At 38.9% G+C, this 19082-nt stretch overlaps 1 protein-coding gene across 2 annotated transcripts in view; it reads right to left on the reverse strand.

Moving 5' to 3' along the window:
* Nucleotides 1–19082, reverse strand: part of SLAMF6 (SLAM family member 6) — a 38611-nt gene that overhangs the window by 9925 nt on the left and 9604 nt on the right. For both annotated transcript variants that reach the window (XM_050758922.1, XM_050758930.1), the window contains exon 2: nucleotides 1327–1659. In XM_050758922.1, coding sequence (XP_050614879.1) covers nucleotides 1327–1659 — 333 coding nt within the window. The remainder of the gene's footprint in view (nucleotides 1–1326; nucleotides 1660–19082) is intronic.

Raw genomic sequence — 19082 nt, forward strand, 5'->3', positions numbered from 1 at the left:
CAAGGAGTGTTGACAGCAACCAGAAGATGGGACAGGCAAAGAGTAGATTGCCCCCTATGGCCTCCAGAGGGAACACAGCCCTGCCCACACTGTGATTTTGGACTTCTGGCCTCCAGAACTGTGAGAGGATATGAATTTGTTCCGCCACCTACTTTATGGTATTTCTATTTCAGCAGCCTCAGGAAAGTAATACATTGCCCCAGGGTGATTTTTCCCTTTTAGTTAGAATCGCTTGTGTAGAAGTTTTCCAGACATCACCTCTTTCCCATTACGTTTACCTGTTTGGTGTTCTATTCTTCAAGGACATGCCTTTGACTAATCTAACATGATAAACCTGCCAAATATTCAGGGGATACTAAAAGTTAACTTGTAATCTGTCTGTGGAGACATTTTATTTTAACAGTGCTTTTTTGAGTACCATGTCTTAACCCAAAGAACTCTGAGTGAATTTTAGACACTACAGGCCCTCAAGTGAATAAGAATTATAGAATTTCAGTGGTCTTTCATGTTTTCTGGTCTGATTGCCAATTTAATGCTTGAATCTCCTGCTAAGTCATTATTCTAAAGCCATTAATGGCATCTCTGAATATCACTGGTTGCTAGAGAGGTATTTTTCTGATATTGACTCATAAGCAACCTCATTATAGTTTCCATAATTTTATGTTGATAACGTTTTCATTCTTTTTAATCTTGGGAAGGCAGATTGTTGACTGGTGATTAATATGAGCCATTGGGGGAAAATATTGTTAAAAATTAAATAAACTTGACAGAAAGGATGCTTCTCATTATCAGCCTATCTTTGCAGAGAACTTTCTAGGTAGACCACTATTCTATACACAGATCACTCTACTGGGTCAGACTAGCCTTTGTGAAAAGGGAGGTGTTGTGGCAGGTAGTTATGTGGGAAGTGCTGCCATTACTATCTCTGTGACTTGTACACAAATCACTGTGACTGAGGCTGTGCCTCAAGGGTATAAGATCTGTACCTACCTCATGGAGGCTTTGTGAGAATTACATGGCAAATACATGTAATGCACAAGGCAACACTATCATAAATATTTGATTTCCATTACTTCTGCTACATTTCCGGTTGAAGAAGACCATTTTACTGGAGTGAAGTAATTCTGAGCTGGGACACAAGACAGGCTCTGTCCTCAGCTCTGTCATTAACTGGCTTTGCAATGTCATTGTGTTGACACTGACTCAATGACTCCAAATGCCATATTCTTTACCACTAGGTGACAGTGCACATTTGAAGTCACATAGGATTGAAATACATGTATATTTTTCAGTCCATATGGAATTAAACCCCATATTTTGACTCACTGAATATCCTCAGAGTGTAACTGGACAGCTTTACAGAGGTCTCTGTGGTTATCTGGGCACTGTAAGAGCCTGTGTCTTCCATCTCCAGGTTGCTGAGTTTCAGGGAGTAGGACTGGGTGAAGTTCAGTCGCTTTCGCTGTTTAGGATGAGTCACGCGGATATTTGGACTTTTGGTTTCAGAGGGTTCTATGAAGGCAAGAGATGTTCCATTGCAAAGCCAAGTGATGGACGCGATCATCTCTCCAGCAGAAAGCTCCAGGGGAAGAATTACCGACTCTCCCAGAACCCCATTCACCATCAGTGGGGTTGAGCTGCTTTGTGAAACTAGATTCCCTGTAAACACAGAAGGAAAAGGTTTTACAAATGTTCCTGACAATCTCCCTGCCAAGTCCTGCACCCTTTCACCTAACTCTGCCAGTCTGTTAGAGCTCTCTGATACCAAAACTCAGAGATATGACAGAGTAAGAAAGCATAAGGAGATGGTTCTAAACGAATAATCACAGTCCCAGAGCTTCACCTCTAGCAAAATGTCAGCCACTCTTGGTTAGTAGGCAGCTAGTCTATATGAAACTGGCTCAGTCCACGCTGGGTTCTACACTGGCTGGTCACTCCTAGGTCATAACTATACTTTGTGACCCCAGCCTCTGAATTCCTCTGACATTAGGTTGAGGGGGACAGGAAACTATAGACTCCAAAAACTGCAAGTCTTTGCTAATAAAGTATAATTAAAGCCTGATATTTACTGATTGCCTACTGTGTGTCCATCTTAGTAGGCTTGTGCAATTTAGAAGGCTGGTAATAGGGACTAATATCAGGGATTTATAGGATAGTCAGTTCTTCTTATACATTATTTCATTGATGCTGACTACAATCTGTGAGGCAGGCAGGATGGATATTATTACTTCCATTTATAGATAAAGGAACTGAGCCACAGAAAGGTTAACTAATTTTCCCAGGGTTGCACAGCTAAAGAATAGCAGAGTCAGGATTCAAACCCAGGTCTTCTGACTCCAGTGACTTTGTATTCTTTTCATTATACCAGAAGATATTTCTTTATTCTCTCAGAAAGATTAGGAGGAGACAAAATTGATACACATAGAAATAATATATATAATTTCATAGTAACACATGATGGCCACATTCTTGTGAGCTTATTCAGAACTATCAATGTTTAAGCAAAAAAGGTGAAATAGTCACAATGATTCTTAAAGAAGATGCTTCCTTAGCATCCTTTCCCAAATTCTTAGCAATTCTCACACTATTTTGTAATCTTGTTCACCTGTTTGTCTAACTGACCATGCCTTAATCATCCTTGCATGTCAGTACTCAGCACCATGTCTGACACGTAGTAGAGTCTGTGGAAATGTTCTAGAGGGTCAATGAATAAATAACCATAATCATTACCTAACCTTCTCAGGATCTCTTCCTTCTTTTTCTTAAAAATTTCAACTTTTATTTTAGATATGAGGGTACATGTGCAGGTTTGTTACATGGGTATATCACACCCAGATAGTGGGCATATTAACTAATAGGTAGTTATTCAACCCATACCCATTCCCTTCCTTCCACCTCTAGTAGTCCACAGTGTCTATTAATCCCATATTTATGTCCATGTGTGCTCAGTGTTTGGTTCCCACTTATAAGTGAGAGCATGTCGTATTTGGTTTTCTGTTTCTGTGTTAGTTTTCTAGGATTATGGCCTCCAGCTCCACCCATGTTGCTGCAAAAGACATGATTTTATTCATTTTTATGGCTGGTTAGTATTTCATGGTGTATACGTACCACATTTTCTTTATCCAATCCATCATTGATGGGAACCTAGGTTGATCCTTGTCTTTGCTTTTATGAATAGCATAGTGATGAACATACAGGTGCATATGTCTTTTTGGTATAATCATCTATTTTCCTTTGGCATAATCATCTATTTTCCTTTGGCTATATACCCAGTAATGGGGTTGCTGGGTTGAATGGTAGCTCTGTTTTAAGTTCTTTGAGAAATCTCCAAACTGCTTTCCACAGTGAAAATTTACATTTCCCGCTAACTGTATAACTGTTTGCTTTTCTCTGTAACCTCACCGTGGGACCTAGCACCTATTTTTTTTTTATTTTTTGACTTTTAATAATAGCCATTCTGACAGAATAGTAAGGGTCCAGTTTCAATCTTCTGTATATGGCTATACAAAAATATAAAAAAGTAGATTAGTGTATTCTGAGTTTTCTATTCTCTTCCAGCTGTCATTCTGACAGAATGGCTATTATTAAAAAGTCAAAAAAGTGTATTCGTCCATTTTCACACTGCTGATAAAGACATACCCAAGACTAGTAATTTATAAAGGAAAGATGTTTTATTGACTCACAGTTCCACATGGCTGGGGAGGCCATGGCACTCACAATCATGGCGAAAGGTGAAGGAGGCACAAAGTCACTTTTTTTTTTTTTTTGAGATGGAGTCTCGCTCTGTCACCCAGGCTGGAATGCAGTGGTGCAATCTCAGTTCACTGCAAGCTCCGCCTCCTGGGCTCATGTCATTCTCTTGCCTCAGCCTCCCGAGTAGCTGGGACTACAGGTGCCCGCCACCACGCCCGCCTAATTTTTTGTATTTTTAGTAGAGATGGGGTTTCACTGTGGTCTCGATCTCCTGACCTTATGATCCACCTGTCTCAGTCTCCCAAAGTGCTGGGATTACAGATGTAAGCCACCGTGCCCAGCCAAAGTCACATCTTACATGGTGGCAGGCAAAGAGAATGTGTGCAGGGGAACTCCCCTTTATAAAACCACCAGATCTCATGAGATTTATTCACTATCATGAGAATAACACAGGAAAGACCTACCCCCATGATTCGATTACCTCCTATCGGGTCCCTCCCATGACATGCGGGAATTATGGGAGCTCTACAGTTCAAGATGAGATTTGGGTGGGGACACAATCAAACCATATCATAAACCAAACCAGCATCTATTTTTTTTTTTTGACTTTTATTAATAGCCATTCTGACTGGTGTGAGATGGTATTTCATTGTGGTTTTGATTTGGATTTCTCTGATGATTACTGATGTTGAGCATTTTTTCATGTTTGTTGACTACTTGTATGTCTTCTTTTAGGAAGTGTCTGTTCATGTCCTTTGCCCATTTTTTAATGGGGTTTTTGCTTATTGGTTTAAGCTCCTTATAGATTCTGGATATTAAACCTTTGTTGGATACATAGTTTGCAAATATTTTCTCTCATTCCGTAAGATGTCTGTTTACTATAATGATAGTTTCTTTTGCTGTGCAGAAGCTCTGTAGTTTACTTAGGTTCCACTTGTCAATTTTTGTTTTTGTTGCAATTGCTTTTGGGGACTTAGCCAAAAATTATTTGCCAAGGCCAATGTCAAGAAGGATATTTCCTATTTTTTTCTAGGATTTTTATAGCTTGAGGTTTTACATTTAAATATTTGATCCATCTTGAGTTAATTTTTGTATATGGTTAAAGGTAAGGGTCCAGTGTCAATCTTCTGCATATGGCTAGCCAGTTATCCCAGCACCATTTATTGAATAGGGAGTCCTCTCCCCATTGCTTGTTTTTGTAGGCCTTGTCAAAAATCAGATGGTTGTAAGTGTGTGGCTTTATTTCTGAGTTTTCTGTTCTCTTCCAGTTGTCTATGTGTCTGTTTGTGTACTGGTACCATGCTGTTTTGGTTACTATAGTCTTATGGTATGGTTCAAAGTCAGATAGTGTGATGTCTCTGGCTTTGTTGTTTTTGCTTAGAATTGCTTCAACTATTTGGGCTCTTTTTTTGGTTCCATATGAATTTTAGAATAGTTTTTCTAATTCTGTGAAGAATGACAATGGTAGTTTGATAGGAATAGCATTGAATCTAGAAATTGCTTTGGCCATTTTAACGATGTTGATTCTTCCAGTCCATGAGCATGGAATGTTGTCATTTCTGAGGGTTTCTTACTTCTTACGAGAGGAGCAGAATAGGGGAGGAAATGTCTCTTGGCGTCCTAGTGCTCAGCTCCTGGGTAAGCTTGCACTTCCTCTCTCTTTCATGAATTGTCATATGGGTTCCAGGCACATGATCATTGCTGTCATCAACATCTTTCCTATGAGCATTTTAATACTCTGTTATTTGTCATCGTGACTCCTTTTTCCTCTGAATCACATGGGTAAATACCACAAGAAAAATTTTGAGCAAAATGTCCAGATACCAGAGAATACAATGATATGATTCTATTTATTTAAAGTTGATAAACAGACAAATCTATGCTGCCAGAAGTCAAGAGAGTGGTTACCTTTGAGGAGGAGGGAGAGGTGGTTAATAGGAGGGAGTATAAAAGAAGGATCCTGGAATGCTGATAATGTCCTATCTCTAGATCTGTATTTGGCTACACAGATTTGTTCATTTTATGATAATTCATTGAGCTGACATTTAAGAGTCGTATAGTTTTTTTCTTTGTATTTCAGTATAAAAAGTTAAAACAGTAACAAAACACAACAAAACAAAATCATGTCAATGGTCTATAAGGACCAAAATGATCTGGCCATCTCTCTCTCTTCGACCTAATTCCTATATTCTCTCCCTTGTTCACTTTGCTCCAGCCCCTTTGGCTATTCCTTGAGCAGGCCAGGGCTTTTGCATTTGCAATCCTTTCTGTCTGGAATGTACTTCCTCCAAGTATCCATGCAGCTTACTCTTTTGCCTCTATAAAGTCATTAATGCAAACATTCCTGCTCAGAGAGTTTAAGGAAGTGTGACCACTCTTTTCACACCATCAGCCCCTATCCACCCTTGCACATCCAGCTGCCTTTGGATTTACCATCTAGGACTTACCATCTAGTATACTTTATAATTTGCATATTTGTTTTTGTTTATTTTGTCACCTCTCCACTAGAATGTAAGCTCTATGGAGACAAAGATTTTTGTCTGCTTTGTTTACTATTGTGAACATTCTTGAACATTGCCTGGCACATAGTAAGCATCCTCTGAATATTTATTGAGTGAATGGACATATCTCCATTCCATCTCTTGGAGGTTTTCTGTCTATAATGTTAAAGCTCAACTCCTTTTGGTAGGGGATCTGGGCTTACTCAGTGGCCCAAGGACTCACCAGGAGCTGTTCTTCCCTTGCCTAGAACACTCCTTTAAGTTCCATTGATTTTATAGATTGAAATAATTAGTTTATGTAACAAGTCATTCATTCTATTTGCTAACTTCTATGCTAATTCAATTAGTAAAACCTCAGGAACCATGGCATTCAGACCATATTTATTAGGTCTGTTTTACGTACCAGTTCCTGGACTGGAAACTGGGAATATAAATACTGTCAGTCCTTTGGGTCCATCATCTGATAGAGGAGCCTGACAGGTAAATGAGTAGTTAGTTCTGATGTGGTGGGCTGGGCATTGAGCTAGTGTAGGGCTTTGCATCTGCATTGCCCTCGTATCACTATTGCACTTACACATGCAATTGCAAGCAGTTCTTTCTCTTTGTTATAAGATTATTTTCCTTTCTTTTCCATAATCTTGAGGTCAGGGATTCTGATTATTATTTCTATATTCCTAGAACTTAGCACACATTTTCTAGCTCAATAAATGTTGAATTGTTAGAGATATGTGCTCCACGGAAGCACAAATTGATAGAATCATGAACTGGGGACAGTTGGGAGTTGTCAGGGAACAGTTCACAGGAGATGACATTGTAGCAAACTCTTGAATAAAACTTATGAGCTCTCCATTACTTAATTATTTGTAATTCTTCCAAGAATGCCTTGCTTTCTTTAGTTTTTCACTGCTTTTCCCTCTGTTTAAAATGCCCTTCTTCACCTTTCTTTCCTCATGGTAAGCTCCTATTTATCCTTCAAGGATGAGCTAAAATATCTGTTTGCCTCTGCTTATATTTATGTGGGTTTGGCATTGGTACAGGGCGAAGGGGAGAAAGTAGTTTGTGGTGAAGGAAAGGGAGAAGGGGCACAGGATGGATGAGATGGTAGGAATAGTTCCCCATAGACCCAAAACCAAACCAAAGCAAAACTAGATTTGAGAAAATATGCTTAGGGACAGTGAAGGTCAGACGCTACTAAAAATGTTTAAAAGACCCTACGTGACACTTTGGACAGGAGCAGAGCTGCTTCAGGGCCAAGGTGTTGTGGTGTGGCCCAGAGGGCACACGGAGGTCCTTTTCTCTGCTCTGCCAGGAATCAACACGGATGATTTGGGAGCATCCGGGACCAGCACCCTTGGCATGAATATTGATGTTCTTGGAATAGGCAGGGCATCTAAATGGCTCTGCTGGCATCCTGTGTAGAGGACTAGAAGCAGAAAAGGAATTTAAGAATGGGAAAGATGCCTCATGTTAGCAACTGGTAGGCTGCTTTGGGGACTCATGGGAAGCTTTCCTTTGAGACTCTCATAAGTCACTGGGGAACCCCTTGCAACATGAAGGTGGTGCTAAAGTCTTGCCCATCCTCTGGTGAGGATGTCAAAACAGCAGACATTTGGGGTACATTTGTTTACAAGTTTCATCTACTGTATGATGTGTTTTGGGGAACTCAAATAATGTCTTAGGCAGCATTGTATTTCCCCATAACCTGGTCCAGGGAACTCAGTAAATGTTAAGTAGATTGAGATTAGAATAGAGAAGTTTTTAAGGGTTACCTGATTAGTGGAGGATTAGTTTGGAAGATATTAAAAAACATGAAGTATTTTTGAAAATTGGGAAAGTATAAAGAGAGCAGTGTCTTAGGAAAGAGAGGAGAGAGGTAGAACTAAGCAGATTCTGAAAGAGAGAAAAGTCGAGAAACTTTGGGGTTTCTAACCTGAGGGACTAGCTTAGGTCCATCGATATAGTAAAGAGGGATATAGCAAGCTGTGTTAGCTCCACAGGAGGCAACTGCAGTATGAAAGAGAGTAGGGGCTGATTTCTCAAGACAATTAAAAGGAAAGGGAGGAGAAACATAGTCAGGATGTTGAGAAGAACGTAGGACAAATGGAAATTACTCTTTAGGGTAGCAGAGTCCTGAGCAAATTTGGAGCAAAGGGAAGCAGCTGGGAGAGAAAGAAAAAACTTAAGATATGGTGAAAGGGAGTATTCAAAACAGTGTCATTTCTGAGGAGGAAGCCAGGGTGGACTTAGGAGCATACGTGAAGAGGTTAGTCTTGGGTAGAGGTGGTTCTCCTTTTCTTTTGAGACTGAAAATAATGAGGTTAAAGATCTCAAAAGATTTAGAGGTTAAACGGGAAGAAGTTGGAATATTTCACTTATGTTGTTCTCAAAGTTGTTCTAAGAGAAGTAGATCTCACAGAATCTAGAGGAAGCTGGAGGAGACATGTAAAAGCTGCTGTGAGGAATTTGTTAGGAAACTGACAAGTGATCAATAAATGAGTGTGGAAGCAGTGAGGAGGAATTGGCCAAGATTGGTTGACAGGCAACATTCATAGAGTCCGTCCAGTTTTGCATTGGCTGGTGTGAAAGTGATTGCGGGTTTTGCCATTACCTTCAATGGGAAAACCCGCAATCACTTTGCACCACACTAATAACTTTCTCCAATGATTATAGCACATGTAGCCCAGGAACAGGGAAAGAAGGTGCTGGGGATCACCTAATATAGCAACAGGCATAGTATAGGCAGGTGTGGCATCAAAGGGGAGAGGGATTTCAGGGGAATGGTAACTACTTTGTTGAAATTGCTGGCCTAAAGTCTGAAGGTCAGTGACATTAGTGAAAATGACACAATAAATAGCTGCAAGGGTCCATCCTTCCACAAAAAAACATGAACACTCATGCAAACACACACAGAATGAGCAAACATTGTCAGAATCAACTTTGTCAGAACTGTAGAAACTAGTCAAAGGATTATAGCAACCAAGCAAATGATGAGTCAAAAAAAGAGGCAACTTAAAAATGCTAGCAGTTCTAGTCTGGTCAACATGGTGAAACCCTGTCTCTACTAAAAATACAAAAAAATCAGCCAGGCATGGTGGAACATGCCTGTAGTCCCAGCTCAGGAGGCTGAGGTGGGAAAATCGTTTAAACCTGGGAGGCAGAGGTTGCAGTGAGCCATGATCACACCAAAAAAAAAAAGAAGAAAAAAAAAGGAGTTAAAAAAAAGTCAAATACCTAGAAACAAAGTATAAAGCAGTGCTTATCAGAGGTGGAGAGAGGGAACAGGGAGGAAATGGGGAGATGTAGGTCACAGGGTACAAAGTTGCAGATACATGTGGTAAATAAGTCTTGGAATCTAATATACAACATGAAGGCTATACTTATACAATTGTATTGTATACTGAACACTTGCTAAGAGTGGATTTTAGATACTCTTACCATACTTGCAAGAAAACGGTAACTGTGCAAGATAATGACTATGTTAATTTGCATGACTATTAACATGTAAATTAGACTATAAGAGTAACTATTTCACTGCATATATCAAAATGTCATGTTGTACAGCTTACATGTATACAATTTAAAAAACGATTGGGGAGCTTTACAGAACGTTTGATCGCCCTTTCCCCGATCTCTTTTCTCCATCTTGGTAGCAGTCTTGAAGATGGCCATCTACATTTTCAGTAGGAGACCATGGTCACTGGTTCCAGCAGGCATAGAGCAGACCTGGTTCTGAAAGAATTGTATTTGTCTTTTTTTGAACTATCTGGATGCTCCCTAAAGAACTGAGGAAAAGCACTTGTCTTTGTTTCAACTACCTCTTTCAGGTAGAAAATTAGCCATGCAGAGGACATTTCTCATAAACACTGAAAGGCCATCAATATCTGGGGTAAAACATTATAGTGGAGGCAAAAAATAGATACGCTGAATGCCTGGGAGGAAAAGCTGGGGAGAAAGATTCTTAGAAGAATTCAGGCATTAAAAAATGTCTGCTTATACCAGGGAATTTGGAAAGCCACATACATGCCTAGGGCAGGCTGCATACTTAGAAAAGTTCTGAGAAGACCCTAAGATTTTTATCTATGGCTGATATTTATGCTGGGTACAAGAAAAAAGTCAAGGCTCAAGCAGAGTGGTAAATAGCCTGTCTAGGCATTAAAGGAGTGCCCCAAAACAGAGATTATGTGCATAAGCCACCATGCCCGGCCTCAACTATCTTAAATATACTCAAAAAGCTAAAGGAAACAATGGACAAAGAACTAAAGAAAATCAAGAAAAGGATATATAAAGAAAAGTAAATGTTTTTAAAAGATAGAAATAATAGCAAGGTGCTAAGTAGAAATTCTGGACCTGAAAAATACAATAATTGAAATAAAAAATTCACTAGAGGCTTTCAACAGAAGCTTTGTGTAGGCAGAAGTAAGAAATAGCTAATTTGAAGCTAGGTCAATTGAAATTATCCAGTTTGAGGATCAGAAAAGAGTGAAGAAAAATGTACGGTGCCCAAGAGACTTGTGGGGCACCATCAAACATACCAAAAAGTACGCATAATAGGAGTCCAAGGAGGAGAGGAGAGAGAGAAAAGGGCATAAATAATATTTGGAAAAAATAATCCCCAAACTTCCCAAACTTTATAGAAGACATGAATTTTTACATCCAAGAAAGTCAATGAACTCCAAGAAGAATGATCACAAAGAGATCCATAACAAGACACATTATAATCAAACCAGAAAAACAAAAACAAGGAGAGAATCTCAAATGCATCAGAAGAAAGCAATTAGTCATGTACAAGTGATCCTCAATAAAATCAGCAGTCAATTTCTCAGAAGAATCCATTGTTGCCAGGAGGCAGTGGGATGACATATTTAAGGTGTTGAAAGAAAAAAACCACCCATCAACCAAGAGTTTGACATCTGAAAAAATTATCCTTCAAAAATGAAGGAGAAATTAAGACATTTGCAGGTAAACAAAAGCAGATAGAGTTTATTGCTAGTAGACTTGTACTATAAGAAATACTAAAGGGAATCTTTCAGGCTGAAATAAAATCACACTAGAAAGTAACTGAAATCCCTACCAAGAAACAATGAACAAAGGTAGATATGACTGCATAGATTAATACAAAAGCCAGTATTCTTGCATTTTTGCTTTGCAACTTCTCTTTTTTCCCACATGATTTAAAAGACAAATGAGTAAAACAATAATTATAAATCTGTTAATAAGCACACACGTACAAAGATGTAGTTTGTTACAACAACATAAAGGCAGCAGAATGAAACAACATAGGAGCACAGTGTTTGTATATTATTGAAGCTAGGTGGTGTGAATTCAAAATAGCTTGTTATAAGTTGAAGAGGTTAAATGTAATACTGAGGATAACAATAAAATAACTAAAAATACAGGAAAGGAAATGAGAAAGGAATCTAAACTAAAAAATATGAACTATACACGAAAGAATAGAATAGTGGAGGGATTGAGGGGAAAAAATTTAAGACATATAGAAAAAAATGGAAAATGGCAAAAATTGAAGGTATGGGACATTATGTAAAAAGACCAAATCTAGTCCTTTGAAATAACTGCAAATGCAAGAAGTAGGTCCTTACATATCAGTCATTACTTTAAATGTAAATGAATTGAACTCTTCAATTAAAATACAGAGATAGGCAGAATGAATTGGAAAAATAGGATTCAACTATTTTCTACATACAGAGATTCACTTTAGATTCAAAGGCACAAATACATTTAGAGTAAGAAGATAGAAAATGATATTCCATGCAAGTAGTAACCAAAAGAGACTTACAGTAGCTATACTAATATTGGCAAATAGACTTTAAGTCAAAAATTATTAGTAGAGACAATAAAGGACATTGTATATTAATAAAAGGGTCAACCCAGCAAAAAGTTATAACAATTATAAACACATATGCACCAAACAACAGCCCCAAAATACATAAAGCAAACATTAACAAAATTCAAGGGAGAAATAGATAGTTCTACAGTAATAGTTGAAGACTTCAATACCTCACTTGCAATAATGGTCAAAACAAGTAGAGAAAAGATCAATAAGGAAATAGAGGACTTGGAAAACATTATAAACCAACAGTACCTGACATATATACGAAGAACACCATATCCAAACACAGCAAAATATACATTTCCTCAAATGCACATAAGTTGTTCTCATAGGACAGACCATATATTAGGCCACAAAAACAAGTCTCAATAAACTATAAAAGACATAAATTATATGATGTCTCCTGTGACCATAATGGAATAAAACTGGAAATCAAGAACAGAAGGAGAATTGGAAAAATCACAAATATGTCAAAATTAAACAACATAGTGTAAAATAATCAATGGATCAAAGAAGAAATACCAAGAGGAATTAGGATATAACTTGACACAAGTGAAAACAAACAAAAAAAAGCTTACCGAAACTTATGGAATGGAGTGAAAGTAGTGCTGAGGGATATTTCTATCCCTCTGAAAGGAAGAAGGAGGACTAGGAATCCAACTTACAAAGGATGTGAAGGACCTCTTTAAGGAGAACTACAAACCACTGCTCAATGAAATAAAATAGGACACAAACAAATGGAAGACTATTCCATGCTCATGGATAGAAATAATCAACATTGTGAAAATGGCCATACGGCCCAAGGTAATTTGTAGATTCAATGCCATTCCCATCAAACTACCAATGGCTTTCTTCACAGAATTGGAAAAATCTACTTCAAAGTTCATATGGAACCAAAAAAGAGCCCACATTTCCAAGACAATACTAAGCATAAAGAACAAAGCTGGAGGCATCACACTACCTGACTTCAAACTATACTACAAGTCTGCAGTAACCAAAACAGCATGGTACTGGTACCAAAACAGAGATATAGACCAATGGAACAGAACAGAGGCCTCAGAAATAACACCACACATCTACAACCATCTGATCTTTGACAAACCTGACAAAACAAGAAATGGGGAAAGGATTCCCTATTTAATAAATGGTGTTGGGAAAACTGGCTAGCCATATGTAGAAAGCTGAAACTGGATCCCTTCCTTACACCTTATACAAAAACTAATTCAAGATGGATTAGAGACTTAAATGTTAGACCTAAAACCATACAAATCCTAGAAGAAAACCTAGGCAATACCATTCAGGACATAGGTATGCGCAAGGACTTTATGACTAAAACACCAAAAGCAATGGCAACAAAAGCCAAAATAGACAAATGGGATCCAATTAAACTAAAGAGCTTCTGCACAGCAAAAGAAACTGCTATCAGAGTGAACAGACAACCTACAGAATGGGAGAAAATATTTGCAATCTACCCATCTGAGAAAGCACTAATATCCAGAATCTACAAAGAACTTAAACAAATTTACAGGAAAAAAACAAACAACCCCATCAAAAAGTGGGCAAAGGATATGAACAGACACTTCTCCAAAGAAGACATTTATGCAGCTAACAGACATATGAAAAAATGCTCATCATCACTGGTCATCAGAGAAATGCAAATCAAAACCACAATGAGATACCATCTCACACCAGTTAGAATGGTGATCATTAAAAAGTCAGGAAACAACAGATGCTGGAGACGATGTGGAGAAACAGGAACACTTTTACACTGTTGGTGGGAGTGTAAATTAGTTCAACCATTGTGGAAGACAGTGTGGCGATTCCTCAAGGATCTAAAACTAGAAATACCATTTGACTCAATGATCCCATTACTGGATATATACCCAAAGTATTATAAATCACTCTACTGTAAAGACACATGCACACGTATGTTTATTGTGGCACTGTTCACAATAGCAAAGACTTGGAACCAACCCAGATGTCCAGCAATGATAGACTGGATTAAGAAAATGTGGTACATATATACCATAGAATACTATGCAGCCATAAAAAAGGATGAGTTCATGTCCTTTGCAGGGAAATGGATGAAGCTGGAAACCATCATTCTCAGCAAACTATCACAAGGACAGAAAACCAAACACCACATGTTCTCACTCATAGGTGGGAATTGAACAATGACAACACTGGGGAACATCACACTCCGGGGCCTCTCAGGGAGTGGGGAGCTGGGGGAGGGATAGCATTAAGAGAAATACCTAATGTAAATGATGAGTTGATGGGTGCAGCAAACCAACATGGCACATGTAGCAAATGTGCCATGGAACATGTTTGCTATGTAGCAAACCTGCACAAAGTGCACGTGCACCCTAGGACTTAAAGTATAATAAAAACATAAAGAAGGAGGAAATTTACACCTTAAAAAACTAGATAAAAAAGAGCAAACTAAACCCAAAGCTATTAGAATGAAGAAAATCATAAAAATTAGAGCAGAGATAAATAACAGAGAATAGAAAAACAAGAGAGATAATCAATGAAACCAAAAGTTGGTTCTTTGAAAAGATCAACAAAATTGACAAACCTTTAGCTAGATTGACAAAGAAAAAAAGAGAAAAGACTCAAATTACTAAAATTAGAATTGGAAGTGGGACATTATTACAGATCTTACGGAAATAATAATTAAAAGGATTAAAAGAACACTTTAAATAACTATATGCCAACAAATTGAATAACCTAGATGAAACAGATTTCTGGAAACACATAAAATACCAAGACTGACTTAAGAAGAAATAAAAAATTAAAGAGGACCTCTAACAAGAAAAGAGATTGAATCAGTACTCAAAAACCTCCTGATAGAGAAAAGCCAGATGGCTTCACTGGTGAATTCTACTAATTATTCAAGGAATAATTAGCATCAATTATTCTCAAGCTCTTCCCAGAAACAGAAGAGGAAAAAAACACTTCCTCACTCATTTTATTAGGTTAGCATTACCCTGATACCAAAGCCAAAGATATCAGAAAAAAGAAAACTACAGATCAATATCCCTTATGAATATTGATGCAAAAACTCTCAACAGAATACTAACAAACTGAATCCAGCTCATATTACAGGGATTATACACCATGACCAAGTGAAATTTATCTCAGAAATGCAAAACTGGTTCAATACATGAAAATCAATCAATGCAGTATATGACATTAACAGAATGAAGAAAATAGAAAAATGACCATCTTAGTTGATGCAGAAAAAACATTTGAAAAAATCCAGCACTCTTTTAATAAAAACACTTGAGAATCTAGAAATAGAAGGGAACTTCCTCAGTCTGATAAAAGGCGTTTATGAAAACCTACAGCTAACATTTTACTCAAGGATAAAAGACTAAAAGCCTTTCAACTAACATCATGAAAAGGCAACAGTGCCCAGTCTCACCACTTCTATTTAATATTGAACTGGAAGTTCTAGCCAGAGCAATTAGGCAAGAAAAATAAATAAAATGCATCTCCATTGAAAAATAAGGAGTAAAACTATTCCTATTCACAGATAACATGACCTTGAAAATACAAAATCCTAAAGAATCCACAAAAATGGGCCGGGCGCGGTGGCTCAAGCCTGTAATCCCAGCACTTTGGGAGGCTGAGACGGGCGGATCACAAGGTCAGGAGTTCAAGACCATCCTGGCTAACACGGTGAAACCCCGTCTCTACTAAAAAATACAAAAAACTAGCCGGGCGAGGTGGTGGGCGCCTGTAGTCCCGGCTACTCGGGAGGCTGAGGCAGGAGAATGGCATAAAAACCCGGGAGGCGGAGCTTGCAGTGAGCTGAGATCCGGCCACTGCACTCCACCCTGGGCAACACAGCGAGACTCTGTCTCAAAAAAAAAAAAAAAAAAAAAAAAAAGAGAATCCACAAAAATGATCAGAGCTAATAAATAAATTCAGCAAAGTTGTAAGATACAAGATCAATATATAAAAATCAGTTCTGTTCCTACACACTAGCAATGAACAATCTGAAAAAGAAGTTAAGAAAAGCAGTTCCATGCACAGTAGCATTCAAAGAACAAAATATCTGGCAATAACTTAACCAGAGAGGTTCAAGATAATACACTGAAAACTAAATAACATTTCTGAAAGAAAGAAAATGTAAATAAATGGAAATATATCCTATGTTCATGAATTGGAAGATAATATTAATATGTCAATACCACCCAAAGCAATTTATAGAGTCAGTGCAATCCTTATCAAAATTTTGATTTTTTTCATAAATGGAAAAGCTAATTCTCAAATTTATATGTGATTTCAAGCCAATAGCCAAAACAATATTGTAAAAGAAAAGCAAAATTTGTGGACTCACACTTTCCAATTTCAAAACTGATACAGATATGGTAATCAAAACAGTGTGGTACTGGCATAAAGATAGACATATAGATAGATGTCTATATGAAATTAAATTGAGAGTCCATAAATAAACCCAAACATTTATGGCCAGGTGATTTTTGACAAGAGTGCTAAGATCATTCAATAGGGAGAGATTGCTCTCTTTAACAGATGGTGCTGGGACAACTGGATATCCACATACAACAGAATGAAGTTGGACCCCTTCCTTTCATTATATGCAAAAATTAACTCAAAATTGTCGATCACCTAAATATAAGAGCTAAAACTCTTAGAAGAAAACATAATGATAAATATTCATGATTTTGGATTTGGAAATGGATTCTGATATATGACACTGAAAGCATGAGTAAGAAAAGATAAAATGCGGGGAGGGGCCAAGATGACTGACTAGAAGCAGCTATGGTTGGAGGATCCCACTGAGAAGAACAAAAATAGTGAGTGAATCCTGCACCAGCAGCTAAGGTATCCAGGTTCACTCATTGGGACTAACTAGGTGGTTGGCATGACCCACAGGGAGTGAAGAAAAGCAGGGTGGAACGATAGCCCACCAGGAAACTGCATGGGACAAGGGGTGCTCCCACTTCCAGCCAAGGGAGGTGGTGAGTGATTGTGCTACCCCACCCAGGAAACCATGCTTTTTCCATGGATCTGTGCAATCCATGGACCAGGAGATCCCCTCATGATCCAACACCACAAGGGCCTTGAATCACAAGCACAGAGCTGTGCAGATTCTCAGGCACCACTTGGCTGCAGACTGCCTGAGACTACTGAGTTCCTGGGGGAAGGGGCAGCAGCCATCACTGCAGCTTCTGTCTGCTGTTTTCCCCTGCCAGTGCCAGAGGGACTGAGTAGTTCGGACCCAGAAGGAATTCCCCAGGGTGCAGCACAGCAGCTGTGGCAGACTGTGGCCAGGCTGCCTCTTTAGGCTGGACCCAGACTCATCCCTTCTCACTGAGTGGGGCCTCCCTGTGGGAATTTCAGCAACTCCAGCCAAGCGTTTATGGATAGAACTCTGATCTCCCTGGGATTGAACCCCTATTAGTAGTGGGGCTGCGGACTCTGTGGATCAGCAGACTTACTCTTTTCCCCTGCTGGCTCTGAGGAATCTGGGCAGTCTGGATAAGTAGGATCCCCCCCATCCCAGCACACCCTTTCTACCAAGGGACACAAGGAATGCTTCATTAAGTGGGTCCCTTATCCAATGTGACCCCTCACTGGGTGAGACTCCCCAACAGGGGTTACCAGACACTTTATACAGGAGCACTCCCACTGTCATCAGTTTGGTGCCCCTCTTGGACGAAGCTCCCAGAGGAAGAAGCAGGCAGCCATCTTTGCTGTTCTGCAGCCTCCACTGATGACACCTCCAGGGTGGGGAGGGACCCAGGTGAATAGGGTCTGGAGTGGACCCCCAGCAAACTGCAGCAGCCTTGCAGAAGAGGGTTCTGACTGCTAAAAGAAAAACAAACAGAAAGCAACAACAACAGCATCAACAAAAATGTCCCCACAAAAACCCCATCCAAAGGTCAGCAGACTCAAAGATCAAAGCTAGATAAACTCAGAAAGATGAGAAAGAATCAATTAAAAAATGCTGAAAACTCAAAAAGCCAGAGTGCCTCTTCTCCTCCAAACGGCTGTAACACCTCTCCAGCAGGGCACAGAACTGGGCTCAGGTTGAGATGGATGAACTGACAGAAGTAGGCTTCAGACGGTGGATAATAATGAACTTTGCTGAGCTAAAGGAGTGTGTTCTAACTCAATGCAAAGAACCTAAGAATCGTGATAAAACATTACAGGACCTATTAACCAGAAAAAACAGTTTAGAGAGAAACATAAATGACTTGAAGGAACTGAAAAACACAACATGAAAACATCACAATGCAATCATAAGTGTCAGTAGCCAAATAGACCAAGTGGAGGAAAGAATTCAGAGATTGAAGACTATCTTGCTGAAATAAAATAGGCAGACAAGATTAGAGAAAAAAGAATGAAAAGGAACAAACAAAACAAAACCTCTGAGAATTATGGGATTATGTAAAGAAACCAAACCTACAACTGATTATCGTACCTGAAAGAGACAGGGTGAATGAAACAAAGTTGGAAAACATACTTCAGGATATCATGCAAGAGACTTCCCCAACCTAGCAAGACAGGCAAACATTCAAACTCAAGAAATACAAAGAACCCTAGTAAGATACTCCGTGAGAGGATCCATGAGAGGATCAACCACAATCTCCAAGGTCAAAATGAAGGAAAAATGTTAAGGGCAGCCAGAGAGAAAGGCCAAGTCACCTACAAAGGGAAGCCCATCAGAATAACATCAGGCCTCTCAGCAGAAACTCTACAAGCCAGAAGAGATTGGGGGCCAATATTCAACATTCTTAAAGAAAAGAATTTTCAACCCAGAATCTCATATTTGGCCAAATGAAGCTTCATAAGCAAAGGAGAAATAAAATATTTTTCAGACAGTCAAATGCTGAGGGAATTCATCCACCACCAGGCTTGACTTGCAAGAGCTCCTGAAGGAAGCACTAAATATGGAAAGGAAAAGCCATTGTCAGCCACTACAAAACATACTGAAGCACACACTGAAGACCAATGAAACTGTGAAGCAACTACATCAACAAGTCTTCAAAATAGCTAGCATCATG

Source organism: Macaca thibetana, chromosome 1 (genome assembly GCF_024542745.1).
Source record: "Macaca thibetana thibetana isolate TM-01 chromosome 1, ASM2454274v1, whole genome shotgun sequence".
In the NCBI taxonomy this organism is placed as follows: Eukaryota; Metazoa; Chordata; class Mammalia; order Primates; family Cercopithecidae; genus Macaca; species Macaca thibetana.